Genomic DNA, 26557 nt, shown 5'->3' with positions numbered 1-26557 from the left:
AAGTACTCTTGCTAGCTAGAAACCAAGTCTTTTCAGTTTTGCTTCAGGAAGGCCACATGTACATCTCCTAGGGCTAAAACACAAAACATACAACAATCCAACTGTTCTCTTGACCAGGCAGGTGTTGGTGATGCTGCTTATGATTATGCAGTGTGTATTCCACATCAAACTGGCTTTCCTTCCAAAATATTTATTTTTATGGATACTAATAGAAATGCCAAGAGCTTTTGTTATCAGCATCAAGACTGATAGGTGGAGAACAACTTGCCAGGGATGCTGTTGGGATAAGTTGTCAATGTTGCTGCACTGCATCAGTTTTTAATGTGATTTGGCCATTGCCACTAATAATCAGAACTAGTGACATGAACACAATTTCTAACATAGTCGCAGTTATCTTAGCTGGATCATACAGTTATGCATCCATCCCATGAACTCTAAGATAATTATACCAATTAAATAATGCAACTATATTAACATTAGATTTTATTATTCATCAAAGTTTCTTGGAATTTTAGATATTTCAACCAATTCAAAGGATTCTGTACACATGGAAGCCATCACTTTTACAATAATATGCAAAACTCTGCATGTTGCTGTCATGTAAATGGTCATAAACTGGAGTATATTTATAGCTAGACAAGGGGAGAAATAACAAAAAAGTGAAAAAGAAACTAGGTAACTCAAAAACCCAAAACCTGTTTCTAGTGTATGATATTTAATTACAAGCCAACAATTGAGAGATAGTAGATTTCATAGATCCTTTAAAGATTTTTCCTAATTTGAATAGCTGAATCCTTGAAATTCCAAAAACTTTTATAAGGAATTCAAACTTCTATCCCATGAGAAGTTGACAAATTGGAAATAAACAATACAATTTAAAAGGCAAACTGTTTTTGAAGACAGACTGAATGAACTGGGTAAGTTTTGAAAAGAAGAACTGGTAAACACCTTCATAACATTCATTGCTAAAGAACATACCCATCACCATGTGTAAGAAATTACATTTAAATCCATCTTGAGGCTCAGTAAGAGAGGCAGGCTATAAATAAAGTAAATAAAATTCATTCAAAACTATTTTGAGATGTTCATTAAAAGAAATTAATGCATAATAACCCACTAATATAAGATACAAAGGAAGGAAGATTGTGTTGAATGTCTGAATTATGATGTCTTGGGAAGGTCAAATAAATGACAATGCCCTAAAAATAATAATAAACATCCATGATGTTAGCCTTAACACACACTGAACAGAACCTCCCTACACAGGGATATAACCAGATCAGACATAAAAGGCAAAGCAGGAAAGGAACAGTAGGCAGCATTCCATCAAATTAAATATACATCAGAAATAGGATCCTGATAAAGTTGGTTAACTGCAGAGCACTTGAATCAATTTGACTATGTGCTTTTATTATACACTGACTGAAGTCTATTTTCCACCAATTCTGAATATGAAATTGAGCCTTAATATGTCTACTATGCATCAATTTTGCTCATAGACATCTGCTGGGTGCCCCCCTACCTCCCCCCCAGTATATTAAACAATTATTCTGGTGCGTGTCTGAGGCTGCACAGTCAGGTCATGAAGAGGATTTACCAGTCCCCTTGGCCCCAGATGTCCTGCATGAAATGAGAATACACTCTAGGATATTGTTATCCAATGTCATCCTTCATCAAGCCTAGAGCAGTCTCTACAAGTTGTGGGGCAAAGACATAGGACAGTCCAATGTATTGTATACATGGCTTCCAATTTAGCACAAACCTCACTTAGAAGGCGGAGAGAAAGACAGATATCACAGTAATAACCTTTGTTTCCCAAACAAGATACAGAAATGAAATATGAAACCAAAAAGGAAAGCAAAACAGAATCATGCTGCAAAATAAGTTCACATGCACATTTATACTACCTTTTGACCTTCAGCTAACAAATTAAAATATATACATAATAAGATTACATTTTAAAAATTAAAAATCCCTCTGGAGTTGCCTCTGAAGATGACTATAGTGGGCAAGTTAATAAGGGAGTAGGCCAGGGGTTCCCAACAATTTTGCACCTGTGGGCACCTTTTGAACTCTGGTGGATGCAACCACAAAACGGCTAGGTGGGAGGTAGAGCCAAGTGCAATGAATAAGGGGAGAAAATTTTAAAAATTGCACTGGAGAAGAAGATTCAGAGAGAAAATAAAATCAATACTGTAAGTGGCAGCTTTCACTGAAATATTACTTTAACCTGCACAACCAATTAAAAGCTTACTAGGCAGGAGCCCCACCCACTTTCTGAAAACACTTGGCAGGTGCCAGGAAAGGTGTTGACATGTGCCCTGGCATTCCCAGGCACCATGTCGGAACTGTAAGAGTAGGCAGTCCTTCAGATATGCTGATCCCAAACCATATAGGGATTTGAAGGTCAACACCAACACCTTGAAATGTGCCCAAAAGCAAATTGGGAGCCAGTGTAGATGGGCCAAGACTGGACTGATACAGTCCCTTTGACCCAACTCTAGTTAGCATCAGGGTTAACACATTGCAGTAATTTAATCTAGGTGTAACTAGAGCATGCACCACAGTGGCCAGATCTTTTGAGGCTAGGAAAGGCTAGAGCTGGCAAACCAGTCAAACCTGAAAAAAGGCACTCCTGTCCACAGCTGCCACCTATTTACCCAGCAGCAAGAACGGGTCCAGGAGCACCCACACACTGTGGACCTGTTCCTTCAAGAGGAGTGCAACCACATTCAAAACAAGAGCTACCTTAAATCCTGAGTCAGACCATGTGGTGATCTATAGCACTTCTGTCTTGGCAGGATTAAGCTTCAGTTTATTAGCCCATATCCACTTCAAAACAGCCTCCATGAATCAGTTCAGGATTTCTACAGCCTCCCTGGGATCAGCTGGAAGTGTGAGATAATGCTGAGAACTAGAACTTGGATCTAGTGTCCGCCGGGGGCAACGCTGGGGTTCTCCCAATTAGTTACTTGCAATGCATTCCAAGTATACCACACCCTGCATTTGATCTAGGGGCAGGGTACTCGATCTTTGATTCAGCACAATCTACCAGAGTGCCATAGTTGGAACATTTTGCCCTTGAGGCTTGGATTGATATCCTGCTTCCTCTTTGTACAGGCAGAGAGCTGATTTACGCTCACCCAAAGAGACTAATGGATCCAATTGGATTCTGGAATGCTCTGTGGGATCTGATGGCCCCTAATGACTCAGTCAATGTCATTGACAAAATTGCTCTCCAGTGCCCTCTCTGCTCAGATCCCAAATCAGTTCTGTGTTATACACTGGAGCTGTGTAAACAGAAACAGGAACTGAGATGGCTATTGCGAGTTCCTGGAAATTCTGGAAACTACACTTGGTCCAGAATGCAGCAGCCCAGGTCCTTACAGGAACTCAAAAGAGAGTGCACATTACATCGTGTTCTCCTAGATGCACTGGATCCAAATCGGAGACCACATCAGATTCAAGGTTCTGATATTTACTTTTAAAGCCCAAAATGGTCTGGGGCCCCTGTATCTACAGGACCACCTCTTCCACTATACCTCCAAGAGAGCATTAAAATTGAGCAATCAAAATATTTCCGGGTTCCTGGCTCCAAAGAAATAAAACTGGCCTTGATCAGGGCTAGGGCTCCCAGAGAACCACCAGTCCTAAGGTTGAGGCCAGGAAGAAGCTGGACTTCCTGCTTGAGAACCCACCTATCTCCCCCAATCAGAACACCAACCAACCCTTGCAATTAAAACTATTTTTTAATGATTTTAAAACCTAATTATTTAATTTAAATGCTATTACATATTATTGTACTGCTGTTATTCTATTGCTGTTACTGCCTTGAATATCCTGAGAGGGGCAGGTTAAAAAATAAATTTATTATTATTATTATTATTATTATTATTATTATTATTATTATTATTATTATTATTATTATCTACATACTGGTAACAGCCCAGCTCAAATGACCTCACTCAGAGGTTTTGTGTAGATCCTGAAGAGCAGAAATCTACCCATAGAGAAGACTGGAATCACAGAACAATGCCTCTCATTCCCTATTCAGATAGGTGGTCCAGAAAGATACGATGGTTGATGGTACCAAAAGCCACAGTGAAGTTCACAATTTGCCTCATACAAGAAAGCCTGGAGTTGTCCAGTGACCACCCGTTCAATGACCTTTTAGACTGGTTGGTAAATATTGAGATGCCTGTGTCTAGGATAGGCTTCTTTAGAGGGAGATGTACTGTTTCAAGGCTTGGGTGACCAGAAGGAGATGAACCATTTCAAGGCTTGGGTGACCACCTCCTTTCTTAAGAATTAACTATGGTACTTTTTGGATCTGGTGAGCCAGTCCCCACCTCTGCAGATTTATTATTATTATTATTATTATTATTATTATTATTATTATTATTATTATTATTATTATTATTAGATTTATTTCCCGCCTCTCCCGATAGGCTTGAGGCGGGTCACAACAACTAATCCCATTAAAATTCCCATTAAAACATCACTCTACTAACATGGCGGCTAAAAATCCCATCCCTCCCCCAATTATTAAGAGGTGAAGAGGAAAGGATAGGGGAGTAGCGTACACTCCAACTCCTAGGTAACCAAGAAGGGCAAAGATCATACAAGCAGGTGGTAGGCCTCAAACTTCCAAGAAACCTGTGCACACCTTCAGACTGAGGACATTTCTGCACATCTAAAAAATAGCATTACGCCAGTGTAATGGCGTAACACTAAAAATAATCATGCCTCCCGCCATTCTTCACCTTCCTGCCAGTTTGGTGTAGTGGTTAGGAGTGCGGACTTCTAATCTGGCATGCCGGGTTCGATTCTGTGCTCCCCCACATGCAACCAGCTGGGTGACCTTGGGCTCGCCACGGCACTGATAAAACTGTTCTGACCAAGCAGTGATATCAGCGCTCTCTCAGCCTCACCCACCTCACAGGGTGTCTGTTGTGGGGAGAGGAATGGGAAGGCGACTGTAAGCCGCTTTGAGCCTCCTTCGGGTAGGGGAAAGCGGCATATAAGAACCAACTCTTCTTCTTCTTCTTCTTCTTCTTCTTGTTTTCATCTGACGCCTTTTCGCACTTCTTACGCTCCACATGACGGCCTGAAATGGCGGAAGAGAGCAACGTGCTTTACATGTGACTCTCTTCCACCTGTCAATCCAGCTAGGCAACCAATCCCCTTTCTCAACGTTTTAAAGGGCCCACAATGCCCGCTGAAACACCTATGCAACTAATCTAATCATAGATGCATAGTGCTTTTTGAATGCCACCTATTAAGGAATCACAAGCCTTGAAACTTAAGAAAAATAATCTTGTTCCTGATTTGTTTTTTGGGGGTGGGGACTTTAGAGAGGCATGCTTTGTGTGACAACTTTGGGGGGGGGAATTTTTTTTGGCTTTGTCTGCACACTTGTATGCCTATTAGTTGCTTCAGGCCATTCGCTTAAAAAAGAAACTCCCCTAGGAGAAGGGAGAGGGAGGAGGGTGCAAGGGCGGGACATTGGAGGTGGAGATAGTACTTCTTCGTCTCCATACATTTCTTTAGTGTGTGGCCTGCTGGTTGCTCTCCTGTAGCTTGCGCTACACAGGTTGGGGAATCCACTTTATGCGATTTCCCCAACTACCACTTTAAAATGGCGGATGTAGCGAGCAGTTTGCTGCTTGGACGCTGGATGTTGGCAATGTCATGCGGAGCATCTGGAATATAATGACAACCTAAGGTAAGTATTACACTATATTGGGTGCAGAATTTCCCTGAGTTAACTAAGCAGCATCCCAAATCCCTGGCACCATCTGACTCTTATCACTGCTAATGAAGAGTCTAAGTTGGAATGGATGCAAAAGATTTTATCTGCAAACTGCTGAGCAAAAGGTTACAGTGCGTCAGTGTAGCTAAATAACCTTGTAGATCTGAATTATCCTAACTGAGTTAGTTGGAGTTAATGTATAACTGGGGATATGTATGGGGAATAAGGAAAAGGGAATAAGGAGAAAAGGAATAAGGAAAATAAAAGTCATACATAGCCTGTCCAGAACAGTCTGGTGGGGTTAGGTTGAGAGGCAAGGAACAGAGCCAACTATTAGGATGTTGTTCCTGTGATCTCAGCCATGGAAATGGTCAAATGACAGTACGAATTGCCATGAATTCAGTAGTAGCAGCAGTTTAAGAGTAAAACTAACTACAAGATAGCCCTTTTTATGTATACGATGCCAGTTTTTATTCAGAGTTGCCTGGGTTTGGGTGGGGGAATCATGTTATTGACCAAATTCCTGTTATCATGTTATTGACTGGGTCCAAGATGCAGGGTCTAATTCCAAAACAGAAGTTCTGAGTAAGCAAGGGAAGTGGGAATACAAATATGGGTATGTGAGGTGAGGGAACAGGAACAGCAGAAAAATCTAGTTGGCATGATTGATTTACCTGAAAGGCAGACAGACTAAAGCTGGTTCAAGAAGGGCTGAGCAGTGGATTGATGGTATCTCCTGGGTCTATAATTGAATTACTGGAGTTGGCTGTACTGTGAAGGAGGCTCTGGGACCTTAGGTTATTGTCTGGGAAACTTGACTCATTATTTATGGCCATATATGTGATGGATCTCATGGGTGGCTTGGAGAAAAGGTCTTTGATTAATGTGCTCTTTGGATCATTTAGACAGCCAGGCTATTCCCATCCAAGAACATCCAGGAGTATTCCTGTGAGTCTCAGGGCCCTGTTTTAATATCTAACTGGATATTTTATCCAGTTTTCTGGTGTTTTAATGGCACAGTATGCTGGGACACATACACATATAGGGATCCCTATGGGGGGAGGATCACAGGTAGCAATATTCAGCACTCTCTTGTATCTGTGTACTGCATGGGAAGACTGGCAATGCTAAGAAAGCACTAAAGATATCCTCATAAGCTTTGCAGAAACACTAAGAAACATTTTGAATGCCACCAATGCAGATTAAAAATTTTAAATAATAAACACAGATTATGTATTAATTGGAAGAAGTATCTGTGCCTCACATTAAATATACCTTTAAAGAAATCTCCCTACTTGTATTGTTAATTATGCCAAGAAATGCTTCTGTATCTGTATCTTTCTTTAAAGAAATGTATGAATGCACCACAAAAGTTATCACAGTGGTCTGCTAAGGCTAGATTACAAAATTTGTATAGCTAAACTCTAATTTCAACAAAAACATTACTGAGATGCTACTTTCCATAAGATTCAATTTGCATACCTTGATATCAGTTTATAAATAAAAACTTTTTGAAGAATGCTAACAAATAAGACAGTCTTTCTTCAAGATAAATGGATTTTGTTTGTTAAGAAAAACAGAAGAAATCCCAAGTACAAGTAAACTTGTCTGTTGTTCAAAGTACTTTGTTTAAAATCATAAAGGCTTTGTATATTACCATCACTTTTTGCTTATTTTATTAATTCCCCATGCAAGCAAATGCTCAGTGAGACAAGATTTGAAACAAGCATGAACAGAACTCTGAGTATATTTATCAACTGCTGGGGCAATGTGGTGCAGGGATATGGAGCTGGAAGGGGTTAACCCCCCCTTTCTGGGATTAACAGATATTTGGGGAACAGAAGCAGAATTCCAGTCCAAAGTTTAAGCTCTGTTCCAGTCTAAATCTCTGCTCTCCCAAAGCACAGCAGCTGCTTTGAAAAAAATGTTTTTAAAGACATCTGGAGAATCAGTCATGGATCTCCAATGTCCCATGTAGCTGAAGCCTGAAATGTAACTGAAAATAATTATTAATAATACTCTGCATATACACCATGAATTGTCAGAGCATATGCAATCCAATTCTTCAACTTACAAATTCAATGACAGCAAACCCAAGGAGGTTTCAATTGTAATCAGCAGCAAAGTTCATACCTTCAGTGTGTTATTGCCTCACCCACACATTAGTTTTCCAGAGCTATGAATCGTAACGCTCCTCTTCATAATAAATATGCAAAAGATGCTGCAAACAGTTCTGCTCCTGGGCTCAAACAATGTGTGTATTTACCATTCTATTTTGAACAGGATTATCTGGTTTCATTATATCTTGCAACGTAATATCCACAATATTCAGTACACATTATCACTGACTGCAAACTGTTTTCTTAGAGTGCCTTAGGTCGGTGTTTTCTCTTTTACCAAATTCAAAGTGTGTAAACTACTCTGTGTGTTTACTGTGAAACAGTATCAAGTTAACTTCAGTACTAACAAGTTTAGAGTTCATTGTACACGAGGTAGTATATCCTATTCCATTCTGTGAGACTTACTTTCAAATAAAAATGCTTTAACAGGGGCCCATAATGGGTACATCAGTGACAGCTGCATCCTTTTATCTGGGGCAAGTTTCTGCCTTTCTGTGGAGTTTAAGGAAGAGCTCTGGTCTCTCCCAGACTTCATACTGAGGCTTGGATACTGGGGAAAGCAAGGAAACATCTATTTGCATCTCCAAACCTTTGAAGTAGGAGGGGGCTGAGGGCTCAGATGTGTTGGTTTTGGAGGTACTCCAAAGTTAGTACAACAGGGATTGTACACAAATACAGATCTGTGTGTGGCATGGTGGATGGCATTGGCATTCTGAACACATCCAAAGCTCAGTGGGAGATGGCCAAGGTCTTTGAACACACATTTTGGCTGGCTATCAAGGCCAGCTGAATATTTGTGAACCCCAGATGCTTAGAAATAAAATTGTACAACTGCAGTATTAAACACACTTATTTTTAAACGTCCATTGACTTCACTAGGCCTTATTTCGAAGTAAACATAGGATTTTAGGCTTCAAAAATTAAACCAAAACCAAGCAACTCAAAGGTAATGCTAAGCATGCACCAAATGCCCCAGTTCTATATTTGAACTACTTTCACAAATACCAAATGAGCAGGCTTCAATGATAAGGAAAAATGAATAGTGTGTCTCCTCCCATTACACAGAACAAAGTTTGAAGCTTTCCTCCAGCCAAGGTTGCTGTGCTCCCTCCAACAAAAGAGCCACAAATTAAGACGAAGGCTCCTTAGGCTGGAGGAAGTATTTCCAGTATGGCTGAAGAAACAGTTATTGCCAGGAAGTATTATTACTTACCCCTAGTCATACAGCATGTGGGAACCATATACCTTGATTAGACCACTACAAAGATACCACAGGTTTCACTTTATACTGTCTGTATTCATTACTGACAAAGTGAGGCAGGGTTCCCCTAATCTGGTGCCCATAGGCACCATGGTATTGGTGGGTACTTATACTAGCACCCACCAAGCTTTTTAACAAGTGGGCAGAGCCACTCCAAGACAGGGCTTGTTATTGGCTGTCCCCGTTCAAATGAAAGGGTTTTCTATATCTGCTATAGCAGCTACACTCACTGATCAGGATGACGCCCCAGGCTTGTGTTTCCACCTCTCTCGGGTTTCCTCTCTTTTTGTTTCCTCTTTTTCAATTTTCCCTCCCACACCCATTGGGAATTCCTTAATTTCTTTTTTATTTCTTTACTCTTTCTCCTGCCACCCCCAGGTTTTCCTTCATTTATTTTTATTCCCTTTCTGTGTTTGGCTCAGCCGCCTGTGGCAGCCATTTTATTTATTCATTCATTCGTTCATTTTTGTATTTATATACTGCCACTCTCCATTTGAACTCGTGGCAGTTTACAATAAAAAAATAAAAGCCAGTATAACCCTATAAAAACCCGTTTAAAAAGTTAAACATTAAATATTAAAAGAGGGCAATACAGAGTTCTAACCCCCACCCTCTCCCTCTGTCCAACTAGGGGCCACTATTTTGGGATAGTGCTCCCTGCCCCTTCACAAAACTCTAAAATTCAATCACATCAGAGTAGACTGAGCTTTCAGCCTAGCTCCTATGCATATAGATCACACATTGCTTAATGTATAAACAACATCCCTCCTGTATATACTAACCATGAAAATCAATAATATGAAATATATAAACATGTATGTTGCCACCCAAAAAATGATCTGAAACTGCTTTGCCAAATCAATTCGTTATTCAAAATGGCCCTTGCTTTTAAACAGTGGCTATCAATTATTACTCATGAACCTTTGAATTCTAAGCCTTCCTTAATCAGGTATCTGATCCAAGATTGCCAATACTCTTTGTTGCATCAAAGGTGTCATAGCGAGCACTGAGGCAAAGACATCAAAACAGCTTGCTCAGCCAATGGCATCAAGAAAAACAGAGCCAGCAGTAATTATATATATTAAGAAGTTGACAAGAGTGAAAGGTCAGAGAATGAAAAAGTTTTATATGACAGTGCAAATACAAGTTACAATACTAACTACGGTCCTAACTAGTCAAATGCAAATACCTTACCAAATAAATACATTTCAAAGAAAAAATATGCAACTAACCAAAGCACTTGTACTACAAATCGCTCTCAAAATACGTAAATGATAATTCTGAAAAAAGTTTCTTTAGGACAGCTCTAATCCAAACTTCTCCATATTCCAAAAGACTTTTTAAAATGTCTTGCTGTAATATGCCCCTGGATTTGATTTGTTTTCATGTCTAATGCTTCATGCTTTCAAAGATGTCTTGATCATGGGAAAATCTATGCACAATGGCCATCAACAATGTACTTCAGCAATTTCACTTCTATCTTCTTATGGAGGAAAAAGCAGCAATAGATGTATTATACTTCTACATGTTAAGCACAGAGAGGACTGTGAACACTTTGTCCAGTAACAGAATATTCCCCCCTCTTAACAAAATGTAAAATAGGCAAGGTGTAAGCTTCAAAGAACAATGGTGAATTAGTATGGACACTACAAAGAACAATGAAGCATACCAGAAATTCAGTACAATAAAAACATTCTAATTCTGAATACTAGAACAAAACAGCCCCAGAGGAATATGCATCATGAAAAAAGCTAAAAAGGCTACAAGCACAATTAAATAATATGGTTTAATTGTTCAGATGCTATTCATCATTCCACAGTTCTACTCAGCAACAGCACCCAGGAAGTTTTCTCTTGTTTTGCTTCCTCTTTGCCGTTCAAAGTTTTATGAAATACTAACAACCCCAAAACATCTCATAAAAATATAGGTTGAGTCCTCAGTGTAAGATTTCATAGATACCAGACACTTAGACTGCACTATAAAGCCAACAGGATGCAGGTCAAATCAAGATCCAAATGGACAGAAGCTGAAGCTGCAGTCAGGTCTCTCCTTCCAGCTTACTTTATAGCTGGAGCCCATGCCTCTCCAGGTGTTACTTAAACCTCGGGATGCAATAAAATTGGGTTTCCTTTTCCAGGTATTTTCCCGATCCTACTGCAAAAAATACAGTACCAGTCCTCAGCAGCAGCAGCACCCCCCCCCCCAAATTTCCCAATGAATAACGGACAAGTTGTTCTACACCAGACTGGATTGGGGGTGGGGAAGAGAGAAAAGGCAGCACAAAACCTGGGGGCAGAGTGGGGAGAGGAAAAAGACAAAGAGATACAATGAAATCCCCACCTTTTGGGAAGGGATGCTCTAGCACCAGGGAAACCTGCCTGCCCACCCCAGCATCCCTTTGTCAACACTCATTAGCAGCTGGAAGGTGACAGGTTCTGCTTCTCTTTGGCCTCTTTCTCTGTACTCGCGGTCGGGGAAGGGGGAGCTGCTTTGCAGCCATCCGCTTTCCATTCATGCTGCTCCCACTCACAGACAAAAGTACCGGGTTGGAGGATTGGGATTCCCCCCCTCTCCCCCTCCTCGCCGCTAGCATCAGAGCCCGAATTCTCACCTCTCCGGAGGCCCCGCTCTGCTCCCCATCAATGCTCCCACCGACGGTGAGGGCCAGCTCCTCACGACCAGACCGCCCAACCTGAGCTGTCACTCAGCACACACACAAATGGCAGATGAGGCGAAAGGGACTACTCTCCTCCTACAGCGCCCAGGGGCCTACCCAGCCTCCCTCCTGCGACCCTCGCCGGCGCCCAGCTCTCGCCCAGCCCGCCCCGAGGGAACCCTCCCCACGGATTCGGCCGCCACCTGCCCGCCAGCCCGTCCGTCCGTCAGACGCGGCGCTCACCTGAGGGCTCACCGTGCCCGGCCGCTCGTCCCTCCCATCCCTCCTCGCGGGTCCTGCGGCGGGGAGAGCCCTCCACACCCACCCACGGGGCTTCTCCGGCCGAGGCTCCTGCTACTGCGGCGACAGGCTGGCACTCACTGCGGGGATCGCCTTACGCCAGCCTCAGCCTTAAAGGGGCCGAGCCGCCGCCTTTGCCTCCGGTCCCCGGTTCCCAGCGGCGGCAGGGCGGACGCCTTCACGCTGATCGCCGCCGGGGGGCGCGGGGGGCGGGCGGGCGGGAGAGCACATACAGGCAGCACTCTCGACGAGCAGCTGCCGTGCGGGACAGCCAAGCACCCCCCTGGCAGAAGCGGGAAAGGCGCTGGGTTGGCTTACGGGAAGGGGGCGAAAGGCGCCCTCTAGGAAGGCCATGAAGCCAGAAGCTGAATCCCCTCCTGCTCAGCTGACTTGACCCCGGAGGATGAGGAGAAGATGCAGGGATGTTGACAGGTGCCACAGAACTATCCCGCCGCACCATCTCTGCCCCGCCCTGCCCTGCCCTCAGCTGTCTTCACTTTTGGGGTCCTTTAAAAACCGCCTAAACTTTCTCACCCTCTTTCTTCCCCACACTTGGTGACACAGTGGGGGTCTCACAGATTGGTTGGGACCTCGTTTCGAGAGACCTGGCAAAATGCCTCCCTCTAGGTGGTACATGAACAAAGAGTAAACAAGGCACCTTAAATGCTCTCCCACAGCAAGAGGGCCTCAGGTTATACACACGCTAACATCCTACCAAATAAGCTAATTCTATCAAATTATCCACAAAGATGGCTTACATGGAGCTGGGGAGTTGGTGTAGTTATGTAAGTATCAAGAGTACATAAATTATACAGGAAACGGGCACGAGGGAACATAAGGGCAAATGTCAGGCTCCCCAACAAGCCACAATGAAGATGACTAAAGGCAGGGAAGCCCTAACACCTTCCCACTATGGGGTGGGGGTGAGGGTTGCTAAAAGGCCTGGAGGAAAGTCATCTGTTCATTTAATAGAGGTTTAATGTGTGGAAACGGGCAGCAATAGTGTCACCCATGTTTCCTCCAGGAAATTGACAGTCAGACCCCCCTCCCCCCAACACAAATGCACAGTAATTTCTTATGGTTGCTGAATATTCAGATCAATTTCACAGCTTTCTTCTCTTACAAGCAATGAGAGAACACTTGGTGCTCTGCCAACAAACATGTTTTATTTAAGTATTTCCATTCCACCTCTCATCCAAAACTGGTTTTCAGGGTAATTCACAAAGAAATAAACCAATAAGAACAAGTATTTATACTAACAATCAAAATCTGATTGTAAACCGAAAAAGGGCTTCTATAATTAAGTCTGTGCATTTTTTGTAGAAGCTGTCAAATCACCTTTTTCCTACAGTATTCAGAACCACTGAATACATTACACACACATAGCCAGCTATATCACTTAATGGTTAACCCTCTCCAACATAATGGCATGAGAACCGGATGCTCATACTGCCATGCTATTTGTAATAACAAAATAATACTGGCACTGGAGACTAATGAATTTATGGCAATAGCAATCTTCTACAGGACAGGACAGGCACAGAAAAAGAGCTGCTGTTGTCACCTACAGCTCACAGCTAAAACTTCTCTAGCATGCTGAGATCTGCAACCTCTCTAAGTCAACCAGTCCTCTTAGAGGCTTTTTTGAGTGGGCAGGGGGGAGGTAGAGCGCCCATTTAACTTACAGGGAAGTAATAAAATAGGTAACAAGTTGTTTAAACTTGTTATTTGTTCTAGACAATATGATTGCTGGAACATTCTTGTAGTTACAACAGGACACCACTACTAACACACTCATCATTTTTAATATACATAAGTGTGGTATAGGGGCTTAGCTATGATCTGGGAAAACCCGGTTCAGATCCCCTTTCTGCCATGAAGCCTGCTGGATATACTTGGGCTAATTGGTCTCTCTTTCAACTTGACCTCAACGTACAGGGCTGTTAGGAGGATAAAATGAGGAAGAAATATGTATACAGTCCTGAGTTCCTTGGACATATGGCTTGTTAACAATATAAACAGATGCAGATGCATTATAGACAATTAATGTTAGATATATTTGCTCTCTTTGCCAGATTAATAACAGATTAACAACACTATGATATTGTAATAATTGAAATTGTATGACAAAACAAAAATCAGTGTATGTGATGACTGCATGTTCTGAGAAATATGAGAGCATTTTAAGCAACAGTTAACTTTTTTTAGCATTACCAAAAAACCCACATTCCAGGAAGAAACACAGAACAAAATCCATGAAACTTTCAACAATGAAGAAAACACTCACTACTTTGTTGTAAGTCTTGTTACACAATCTTCACCAGAAATCACATTCTCAAGTCTACAAAAAAACATCCAGCTACAACTAAAAACTTCTGTAGGTGCATTAAGTTTGCGAGTGCCAATGACTAGGATGTTGGTCCAATCACACATTTCCAAATTATGAACTTCAGTGGAAGCTAACAACTGGTACATCTGTCTTTTTTGCTCACAGTATATTCACCAAGTTATAAGTTAGTACCTTTAAAATGAGGGAACAATTTTTTAACATCTCTAAAATTACAAATTTGTCTAAGCTTTTTGGGCATAAGTGATCTCATTGCTGCTGAGGGTAAATATCATACCTCAGGCTACATAATGTTTTATTGAATACATTAAAATCCAAATATGGCTCAGTGCAAACAGACAAATGAAATTAAAAACAGCAGAGGCAAAGGCATATGTGCTAGAAATTCTAGAGGTGTGGAAGAGATATTGTAACTGGGATACAGGGGACAGCCCTCAAATGGACAGAGGGTAGCTATAGGAGTGTATCTAGCTGCCATCAGCTCACATGTGGAGTCACTGGTGGGAGTAGTCCTCTCTCCAATCATATTTAACATTTTCATGCGCCCTCTTGCTCAGCTGGTGAGGTTTTGGCCTTGGATATGAGGATGACACCCAGCTCTTCCTCCTGATGGATGTCCGTCCTGATTTCCCCCAAATCCTTAACCAGATGTCTGGAAGCAGTGACAAGGTGGCTCAAGCAGAGTTGTCTGAAGCTCAAGCCTTCAAAGACAAAGGTCCTGTGGCTGGGCAGGAGGGGTCCAAGTGAGGAAATGCGCCTACCCAACCTGGACGGAGTGCAACTATCAGGTAGCTCACTCTACCAGAAACCTGAGTGTGATCCTTGATGCCTCCCTCTCCATGGAGGCACAGCTCATGAGAGTAGCGCAGGAGGCTTTCTACTATCTGTGCAAAGCCAAGCAACAAGTGCCCTAGTTGGCAACAGAATGTCTAGCCACAGTGATACATGCAATGGTCACCTTTAGACTAGACTTCTACAACTCACTCTACGCAGGCCTTTTCAACCTTGATTCAGAAACTGCAACTGGCCCAGAATGCTATGGCCAGGATCCTCACAAATACACGGTGGAGTTCCCACATCCGGCCTGCCCTCTAGCAACTCCACTGGCTCCCAAATGAATTCCGGATCAGACTTAAGGTTCTGATAATCAACTTCAAGGCCATATATGGTCTGGGCCCAGTGTATCTGAGAGACTGCCTCTCTGCCTATACCTCCCAAAGAGCCACCTCCAATTGGCTGCTGATCCCTTGCCCCAAAGAAGCAAGTGGGGCCTCAACCAGGGCCAGAGCTTTCTCTGTCCTGGCCTCCACCGGGTAGAATGAGCTCCCCGAAGTGATCGAGGCTCCTCTGGAACTCCCTGTAAAATGGAGATCCTCCATCAGGCATTTGGTTGCAGGCCCCCAAATATCCTTCCCATGTCTTGAACCCAACTGACCTCCCTATGGGTTCTTGTTTAGAAAGTTATTATTGTACTGTTAACTATTATAATATCATTACTCAATTTTGGTTCCCCAATGTTATGGTTATTATTATGGTTGCAACATATACCCCTGTGTTTTATGTAAACTGCCCTGGGCCTTACGGGAAGGTGGTATAGAAATACAATATATAAATAAATAAAATAAACTTTGCTGTAGAAGCCAGAGAAGAAATATCTCCATCTTTCTTTCGCAGCAAATCTGCCCTCAAACAAAAGCTTCAGTCTTGCATAACTGATATACTAAATCAAAATATTGCTTATGCTAGCCAAGTATGGACATCTGTTTCCACCTTAGTGGAATCAAACACACATCAAACACACATACGACATCTGACTCAAGGACTTCTAGACAGGGTGCACTTAACTTTGAGATCTGACATCCTGGCCCAGCCTGTTTTCTAAGGATTTGTCATCACTGAAGATGAAATTATATCTTGTGTTACTGACAATATGTTTATGTTTCTTTATTTGATGCCCGAAGCTTACAGAAGGGAGATCCAGGGAATCACAAGATCCAAAGGTCTAAGAGACTGAAGCAAAAACTCAAAAGTGTGCTTGGAATTATACAGGAAACAGACTACAATCACAACGATCCACATTATATCAATGAGCCTATACTCAAAAATTCATGCTGATAAATAAATAAAACCCCAATAAAAGCAATTATGTTACCAGTCCCATCGACTTATTTACAAAGTTCTGAGCATTGCAAAGTGCCAGTCACAGAATGTTATATTCATTTTAAAATACTGATCTGCAGCTTTTATCACATAGGAAGTCAAAGAGTGATAGTGATTTGAGAACCACATGTGGCTCTTTGACATGTGGTTCTTCTGAGCATCATGCCCCAATGTTGCATCTACACTAGATTTCAGAAAAGTGGGCAAGGTGATTGGCAGGCAGTTCCCTTGAAACAGCCACTACCAAAAGAACAGGTACTATGAGTCTCCCTAGTCTGAGTCCTGCATCTAAGGGATGGGTGTAAATAATGAATACATGTAAATGATAATTGTAAATGTGGCTCTTGAACACCACTGATCTAATGTACAAGTGTTATCAGCACTTGTAGGCTAAACCAAATTAATCTACATTCATGTTGCTACGAATTCAGTAGGCTTCAAAATTGGTTTGCATTGCATAATAGCTACAATTGTACATATACAACTATGCAGTTTAACAACCATCCAGCTCATGTTATTTCGAGGGCTGCAGGCAAAGAAACCGGTGCAGAATTAGACATGACAAACTTTAAAAAAATGTAAATACTAGTTCCCTACAACCTAATTGCTCTAATTTTTTAGAGCCTCTTGTGGTGCAGAGTGGTAAGGCAGCAGACATGCAGTCTGAAAGCTATGCCCATGAGCCTGGGAGTTCAATCCCAGCAGCCGGTTCAAGGTTGACTCAGCCTTCCATCCTTCTGAGGTCGGTAAAATGAATACCCAGCTTGCTGGGGGGTAAACGGTAATGACTGGGGAAGGCACTGGCAAACCACCCCGTATTGAGTCTGCCATGAAAACGCTAGAGGGCATCACTCCAAGGGTCAGACATGACCCGGTGCTTGCACAGGGGATACCTTTACCTTTACTTTACAACCTAATTTTACGCTAGCCACTAACTGCCTGTCAGATCAAAATTCCAGAAAATGTCCAATCTGGGACTCCAAGGAAGGAAATTTAAGAGAGTTCATGGATTGCTAACCATGCAGCAGAAGCAACCGGCTAGGAGTAAATAATTACAGGATAGTTCCAGCGGTCATGTTCTGCTAATGATAGAGCCTACCTACTTTGGTGGAAATAGTGCTATGATAATAGATTCCTTTTACACCAGTTCAAAGCTCATAAGAGAACCCATATTGGGTGATGTCACTGGCCCATTCAGTATAATGTTCTGTGTCACACAGACCTTTTCTGCAATGGATGCTCTGTACCGGGTTACAGGCTGAGGCAGATTGCCCACACAGGGGAGAATTTGGCCCAGTGTTCCTCATCCACCTCAGAATTGTGCTCCTGCACAGGAGCTGTGGCAGCAAAGTTCCCAGTGTGGAAATGGTCACAGTGGCTAAAACCCAAGTGCCATCAGGAGGTCCATCAGCAGGGTCAGAACTCAAGAAACCCTCCGAAGCTCCAACTTCATGATTAGTATTTACATTACTGTTTACCTTAAATTCTAAAGGGAGTTGCTTTATACTTTCAATAATTTTTAGATTACTCCTACCCACTTCTCTCTGCCAAGTATAGACCATGCAGACTACAGCTATTTCAATCCTGTCCGAACTGAACGTCATTCCATTCTTCTTCATAGTCTGTTACTGTTTCCAAACACAGTGAAAGAACCAAGCCAGCAGAAATAAATAAGTCCCTAACACATTTCAAAACTCCCTACACTTCCAGGATAATTTAAACACAAGTTTAAAACAAATGAATACAGTTACATTGGTGGGTTTAAATCCCTCCTTAAAAGAAAACTGTCAGCACATGCAGGAGCCACAGTGGGCCTACCAACATTGGTGACTGTAGTAAGAAGTGATCAGGAGCCACGGTAAGCCCAGCAGCATCACTGAAGTTTAGGGTGGGGTGGCTGGAAGTGGCAGTAAGCCTGGTGGTGTGATGGTGATGGTGCATGGCCTGGAGCTGCAGCAGGCCAGATTGGTTCACCAATAGTGGGAGGGGAGAGGTGGCCAGGATCTGCAACAGGTCAGGCAGTGTTGTCAATAGTGGCGATGCTGTGGTTAACAGCCATGGCAGAACCAATGGCAGCAAAGGGAAGAAGGCTAAGAGGGGGAAGCAATCCCCCTGCGAGTATCTTTGGTCCCCATTTACACATTCCAACAGTCAACCCTGACAAATCTGAAGATGCTTAAATCAGGAGATGGGGACTGTGATTAGACAAGACAGATCTTTCAACAAATCAGAAAAAAAATCTGAAATCTAAAATAAAAATAATTTGGGGTGTTAAAACAACCGAACATTAATGAAATCTGTAGAATTTCCCAGATCATGCATGGAATTCTAATATGGATGGAAGCTTTTAACCATAAATTAGAAGACATCCAACTTTCCTTTTTCGGAAATCTACTAGGAGTTCCTAATTGTGTGATAAATCACACACATTGCAGAATTTGGCCAATGGAGTTTAGAAGCCAGAGTTCCAGTCCTTCAAATATTGGTTAAAATTCATTATTATGCTCAACCAAATAGTTTACTAATTAATTTTTGAGTCATTCCTACTGTCTTAACTGGTTAAGTAAACTATCACAGAAACTTCAAACTATGGGTTTGGATATCTCAGTTCTCAGTGTGCAAGAAGGGGTTATACTAAAATCAATCTCTCAGAGATTAAAAGATCTGGATGTTCAGTCTTCTACTAATAGTGTATGCTCTCCTTAATTCTGGAACATTCCCTTAACATGCCCTTGTACCTCCAAATTCTGGAGGCACACCCGTTAAAAAGAGCATTTCTTTTAGCTCACCTAAACATCTTTCCTTCAAACCTAACTCAGTATATTTCTGCAGATTCCTTCTCAAGAGAGAAATTGTTTGCTTGGGTGTAATATCTCTGACACGCTATACCACTTCCTCTTGGAATTTCCTAGGTTTGTTCTACACTGTTGTCCTTTAGCTGAATTTGAAGAAATTGAGATCTGTGTTGATGTGAAAAATGGGATAAAAACTATACTAAGTGTGAAGGAGTCAGCAATACTTGTAAAAGGAGCTAAGTTTTTGTTGGCAGTTTTAAATAAAAATCTTTTCATTATGGTATTTGTAACAGTATGTTTTTTAAAAGGTTAGTTCCTATGCTTTACCATTATTATGTCAATTAAGGTACTCTGATTCTACAAAACATATTTTTCACAGCAGCGAGCAGAAGAAATGAAACACTGTTTGTACGGCTCCATTTCTTTTTCTCTATTTGTATTTACCTCAAAGTTAGTGCTCGTGCTCTGTAATAATTCAATGAGAGCATCTCTGAGGCAGAAGGTAACTTTCTGTATCTCTGTGCGTGTGCGTGTGGTCTTAAAGTACAAGAAGGCTCTAGTTCACAACTTTTTATGACACCCCGAAACTCATCTACTCAGGGCTCTATGGCAGTGGTCCCCAACCTTTTTATCACTGGGGACCACTCAACGCCAGGGACCACTCACGAGGGACCACTCAACGCCTTTTACTGAGGCCCGGTGGGGGGGTAGTTTACTCCTTTACTCTCAACCACTGCCCTAGCGCTCTCTGATTGCTATGGTAATGTTTAAACATCCCTTAAAAATAAGATACAGACACGACACAACAATGAAGTGTGTTGTAAAGGGCTGGGGGGATGAAGTAAAGGGCCGGGGGGGGGGAGAAGGCGTCCTTCGGGGCCCACCTCCAATTAGTCGAAGGACCACATGTGGTCCGCAGCCCACAGGTTGGGGATCGCTACTCTATGGCACATTTTTAAAGGACATAGATCACTAACAGAAGCTGTCCCACATCATGTGCCCTTTATGTAATTACTGTATTTATATTTCCTACCTTGAAACAAAGTACTTCTTCATAAATTGTCCCAATCAGCATTTGATCAGAACTGCTAGCTGGATGGATCTGGATGAATCTTATAATTCTCTTCTGTTATTGTTCCATTATCTTACTCTTCTTTCTCCTTCCCTTGTTGAGACTTTCCAATGTATTTTGCAGCAAATGTCCTCTTTTTTTTCGTCGCCCCTTGTTCAGTGGAATTTCTGAGCCCCAAATCAAAGAATCAGAACAACACCCTGTAAAACAGCATATTTTACACATTGTGTCACATTTTGATATTATATACACAACAAACATCACACAAGATAACCAATTTTTTTATAGCAGACAAATACAGCATTGAGTCATACCCTAAAATCCATTTCCCTCTTTTTCTCTTTCTCACCCAAAATATTCTGCTTTTTCTTTCATAAAGCTTGTTCATTTATCCATTTGTTACCCGTGCTCTTTTAGGAGAAAATGCTCATTGTTTCTTCTTTTTCCCCTTGTTATTCCCAACCCAAGATATTTTCAGCATATCTTTAAAAAGTCTTGAAGCAACATATTTACCCCCTCGTTTTTCCTGCTCCTGTCTGAATCTGTAATCTCCTTACCACAAGAGATCATCCACAAGAAATCCTCTCTATTTTCCATGGGTATTACTTCTACAATTTTCTTAATCTGTCCACTTCCTTTTTAATACCACTACAAACAGTTCTCCACTTATACCTTGAACCCTGCATTGCTTCCATGACAGTGATACCACAGTACTTCTATGTACAGATGCAGAAACCCGATATATACAACTTTCCCCTCCCACTTCAATGGATGTTAACTCAGTTCACACCTCAAATACAGAAGTCCAGGTACAAGCATATCAGAATGGAGAAGCTACTCTGTCATGTCTCTAATCAAATGTGCCACATAGTAACATAAAGAGTACAGAATCAGATGACAGATACCATAGAACCTAGTGACATCAGAATGGCAAAAACCAAAGGGTTTTTACTTGGACAGAAAATAATAATAGTGAAAGGAAAGTATCAGGCAAAATACTTTTGCAACATTTGAACTGTTATAAGAAGGCATGCATTGCTGGAGAAGCAATAGCCTGCTAAAGTCAAGTTAATATAAATGCTGTTGAAAGAGTAGTTCAGTCCACTTACAGCGTAGGGGGAGCTATGATGTATCCTCTAGTGTTCAGTGTGTATTGAATATTTTCTCTTGCAGTTCAGCCTACCTCTTGTTTCTCTCTCTGCTGTCTGTTAGTATGTGTTAGTGCTTGTACTCTGAAGACCTGTCTGTTATATTAGTGGGGTGCTGTCAGTCTTTGCAGTAAATTTGTTGAAAGCAAACTCCAAAGCATGGCTTAGAATATTTCCTGAACTCTGCCAACATGCATGTAATAAAATGTTGCCAGCTAGCAGGAAACAGCTGTCTCAAATTTCAGCATTAGATTTTGAAGTACAGCACAGTAGGTACAAATAACTGATATGGGTTCATGATTTATTAATTTATCTTTGCACCCCACCCCACCCAGCATGTCAGTTTGGGGTGGCTTCCAATATGGAATCAAACCCCGAACCGGCATGCTGGGTAGGGTGCACTGTCTCCACCTTTCCCTCAAACCCCACATCTTCCAATGGCCAGGCCAAGCAGGCTGTGGAGGGGTGGGCTGCCACCTTCTCTCCTACCACATCTTCCAAAGACCAGGCTAGAAAGGCCGTGTGTGTGTGGGGGGGAGGGCTGCCACCTTCCTGCCCCTCACAGTTCCCAAAGGGTAGACCAGGAAGGAAAGACAGCAGGGGGCTGGCTCCTTCCTGCCCCTTCCTTCATATCTCTGAAAGGCCAGGCTGGGTGGGGAAGTCCACAGGGGGGCTGGCTCTTTCCCACCCACACCCACATCTCTCAAAGGCCAGGCTGTCTGGGAAATACCAAAGCGGATGGGCTGCCTCCTTCCCACCCATCCCCATTTTCCAAAGGGTAGGCCATGCATGGAAGGCTGTCACAAAACTGCTCCCACCCACCCCCACATCTCCAAAGGTGGGTCCAGGCAGGAAAGGCTGCAGGGTTGGCCACCACCTTCCTGCCCGCTCCTCCACATCTCTCAAATGCCAGCCTTGGTGGGGAAGGCCACAGGGGAGCAGCCTCTTTCCCACCCACCCCCATATCTCACAAGGCCAGAATGCTTGGGGAAGGCCATGGAGGATAGGCTACCTCCTTCCCACCCTCCATCTCCCAAAGAGCACGTCAGGCAGGGAAAGCCATGGGGGGAGTGGACTGCCTCTTTCCCACCCCACACATCTCCCAAAGGCTGGGCCAGACCAGATAGGGAAGGCTGTGGAGGTGGGTGGGCTGCCTTCTTTCCATCTGCAACATCTCCCAAAAGACAGCCTGGACAGGTAAAACTGTGGTGGGGGCTGCCTCCTTCTCATTCCCTACATCTTCCAAGGGCCAGGCTGGGTGAAAAAGGCTGCTGGATCCCCCCAGCCGCTCTGAGAAGAGGGAAGGTGGGGGAAAGCAAAAAGCGCACAAATGAACTGCTGCATGGTCATGGGGAGGTGTTGTGAACCCAGGTACTGTTAGGGAAGACTCCCTGGAGGAAAAGTCTTGGCAGGAGCTCTCAGCTTCATCTGAGCCTCAGCTGGATGAGAGCTTAGCCCAATCAGATGTTCAATAGGCAGAAAGCTCTCACCAGCAGGAGAGAATGGAGCTGCAGGGCTTAGATTTCCAAAGTTGTTGCAGGACCTGCTCATTCTTCTGCCCAGCCTCCAACAGCAGCTCCCTGCCTTGTCAGCCCACCTGGCTCACCTGAGCCAATTAAGCAATGCCAATTATTTGCTGGAAGAGAACTACATTCTAAAAGGCGCCACACCATATTAGCAAGACAGCTGCTGACTGCAGAATACTGTGAGTCATCACAGAGTGAGGACTGAGAGGCTGCTGACTGCCTATATTAACTTGAGGCTGGGAGGCCTGTTAACTGCTCCTTCTGCTGATGCCCATGGACTATCTGAATGAACCCTTGATTCAATGGCTTGAGTTAAGACAATTCATTGCATTCCTTCTGTCCCTTGGCATTGTTTTTGAAATACTGATTTCCTCTGCCTACCTTTCTCTCTGTGCTTCCTTCCAACAGAATGTTGAAACCTGAGGCCAACACAGAAAGCAAAGGAATCAGCTGGCTTACCTCCCTTGCTTGGGGGAGATGGAGGATGAGAATAGGTTGAGGATAAGACAACGTATCAGCAGCAGGGCCTTTCAGAGAGGCCAGTACCTCTTCAACCTGGCAAGCAGCAGGAAGAGGAAGAGGACAGATAACCCCATGATTGGCCCTCATTGGAAGCATGCTCTCTCCCTATTGGTAGCAGAGAGGGCCAATCAGGTAGGGAGTAAGTTGTCTGCATGCAATTTGAACTGATTGGCCCTTATTGACAGAGTGCACTTTGAACTGATTTGTTCTCACTGGCAGAGTGCTCGCTGCCTATTGGCAGCACAGCCCCAGGAGGATCAATCAGGTAGGGAGGGAGTTCTCTGTAAGCTACTGCAACTTTATAATGTTTAGTGATAGTGATGATTAAATCAGCAACATAATAAAATTACATTTATTTATATTTTAAATTGCATAGCAATAAAATCATTAAAAATGTTGATCACTCATAGCACCTATTTCACCAAATGATTTATTGCGACATGTTTTAATCGTAATCTAACTTCATATTCAAGAGGGATTTATGTACAGGGAGCTCAGTTGATGTTTGCTTAGTCATCTCAATGTTTATTGGCCACAACCAAATGTCTGGTGGAAGAGTTTCATCTTAGTTTAGTTTTAGTTTATTTGATTTTTACAGGCCCCACAGAACAAATTTAATTCCATCAGGGCCCTTAGCTCTTCCAGAATTGTTGTATAGAGAAGCCAACAAATCCATGATAGGTATCCTGAATTACTTGGTCACCTGTCAAAAGATGGCCTGATTTAGATTCCATTCTCCTGGATGGAGGTCCCTTCTGCTCAGCCAATCTGCTTCTAAGTTCACTACACCTTTTAGGTGTTCTGCCTTGATTCCAGTAAGATGTTTCTCTGCCCTCTCAATCTCCCTAGATAATTATTTTGATCTTGTGCCCCCTGTCTGTTGATGTGGATCTTTGCCATTGTATTGTCAGGGCACACTAATACTTTGTATTTTGGGATACTAATGTATTTTGGGATATCGTGGAAGGCCATCAATGCTAGTCTAATTGCTCATAGTACTAGCCAGTTTATATTGGAAGCAATTTCCACTCGCCTCCACTTGCACTGAGCAACCTGACCCCGGCTATGTGCTCCCCAATCTCTTATGCTACATCTTGTTGTCATCCCTAGGTGAGAAGAAAGAAGGAAATTCACTCTCTTCTCCACATTTGATGTGGAAGTCCTCCAGTCCAGGGAGAATTTTAGCATCCTGCCTTTCTTTACTTTCTCTTTCTCTTCATATCCTTCTGACAGGGTCTACTGCACTAGTCAGGAATCAAACTGAGCCCAAACAATTAGGTCTACAGTAGAAATAATTAGATCCAGGACCAGGACAGTTAATAGATACATGAGGTCTGCCAGCTTCTCCTTCCAAATCACTTTTACTATTTCCATAATCTTCTCCTTTCTTTTGACAAGAGTCTCCTTTCTTTTGACAATAAGGACCATATCACTCCAGTCTTGTTCCACTTACACTGACTCCAATTTGTTTCTGGGGTCAATTCAAGGTGCTTGTGTTGAACTTTAAAGCCCTGTAACCACTTGCAATCAACATACCTTAAGGATTGTCTTCTCTCACATGAACCAACTGTTCACTTTGGTTATCCTTGAGAACCCACTCTGGTTGTCCCTACTATCTGAGCCTAGACCAGGGAGCAACCTGGTCAACTACTTCCACATTGAGTTCTGAGCTAGGGTTGGGTGCTTTGGCGCCTGAGGTGACTGGTCTCTCCCGGCGCAGCGAGCACCACGCCCGCAGCATGGCGCTCGCTGCACCAGGAGAGACTGGCCACTTTGGGTGCTAAAGCGCCCAACCCTAGTTCTGACAACCTCCATCAGTGCCTTTCACCAGCATGTGAAGACTTTTTTGTTGGCCTGGCAGTTACTAGTCCTCCTTCTAGTGTTATGTATTCTTAATTCTTAAACTGTGTTTTTAATATTGTATTGTTTTTTTATATATGCCTCCATGTGGACCCTGATAGGGTGGAAATGTTGAAATAAATAAATAAAAGAGTTGCACTGATCTTGATGGCTTTAGCAATGTAATAGTCATTACGTTTTGAGTGATAAGGACACACTAAGAAGGATGTAATTGCTCTTTAGTAATCTAATAGTTGATTAGCAAGTTCTGCTATATGCTCTAGGGATACTTCCTTCTTCCAATAGTCTGTTTACATGTCTGTAAACAAACATACACAGTAAACATAGCAGAAACCCTGGAAAGTCAAATACCAACCAAGGTATTTCAGGGAATTAGATGTGGCTCAGTGTTTATAGAGTATATGGTAATGGCTGTGAGAGATTAATATTCTGACTTGGTAATAAGAGTACAGTGCTAGTAATTTACTCTTACCATACCTGCTCCCTTGTCAGAAATGTGCCTGCACACAAAAGCTCATGCGTTGAATAAATCTTGGTTGGTCTTAAAGGTTCCATTGGAAACAGATTTTTTGTGCTACTTCAGACCAACATGGCTACCCACTTGAATCTACCTGGAGGATCCTTTGGCAAGGGAACAAGGCTCCTCATATTAGTGTGCAAGAAGTATTGACACTTAAATGTAGTATAAGCAAACTATACTAAAATAGCCAACACCTTTACACAGTCAGAATTATATCAAGCACATGGTAGTAATATATTTCAACACTATAATGCCAGAATGCAGATATTTCACCCTACCTCCACAAGCACACGATCACTGAAGGAAGAGGTCAAAACAGGCAGAGTAAAAGGATGAAGTAGAGACTTACAAGTTTCAGACGACTTTTTCTTACAAGGGAAGGAAGTAAGCAGTTGCATACGTATGAATGCATGAAGCTGCCTTATTACCACCCTATCCAACCTCTTCGTTAGCTCTAACCCCTTCTGACCTTGGAGTCAGTGGTGTTACATCTTCCTCAACTTCCTCCCAGAAGCCTT

The 26557-nt window shown here is 42.6% G+C and overlaps 1 protein-coding gene across 10 annotated transcripts in view; it reads right to left on the bottom strand.

Moving 5' to 3' along the window:
• Positions 1 to 26557, bottom strand: part of TLCD4 (TLC domain containing 4) — an 83172-nt gene that overhangs the window by 35332 nt on the left and 21283 nt on the right. For 4 of the 10 annotated variants that reach the window (XR_013230129.1, XM_077332967.1, XM_077332976.1 and 1 more), the window contains exon 3: positions 20425 to 20663. Coding sequence is in view for 1 of the 10 variants with exons in the window: in XM_077332976.1 (XP_077189091.1) it covers positions 20425 to 20447 (23 nt within the window). In the remaining 9 variants the exon portion in view is untranslated. Of the gene's footprint in view, positions 1 to 11744; positions 11950 to 12032; positions 12171 to 20424; positions 20664 to 21253; positions 21340 to 26557 lie in introns of those variants that run through there. The other 6 variants (XM_077332968.1, XM_077332972.1, XM_077332970.1 and 3 more) reach the window with 5 other exon arrangements.

The sequence above is a fragment of the Paroedura picta genome, chromosome 4 (genome assembly GCF_049243985.1).
Source record: "Paroedura picta isolate Pp20150507F chromosome 4, Ppicta_v3.0, whole genome shotgun sequence".
Lineage (NCBI taxonomy): Eukaryota > Metazoa > Chordata > Lepidosauria > Squamata > Gekkonidae > Paroedura > Paroedura picta.
This window is presented reverse-complemented; position numbering and strand designations above follow the sequence as displayed.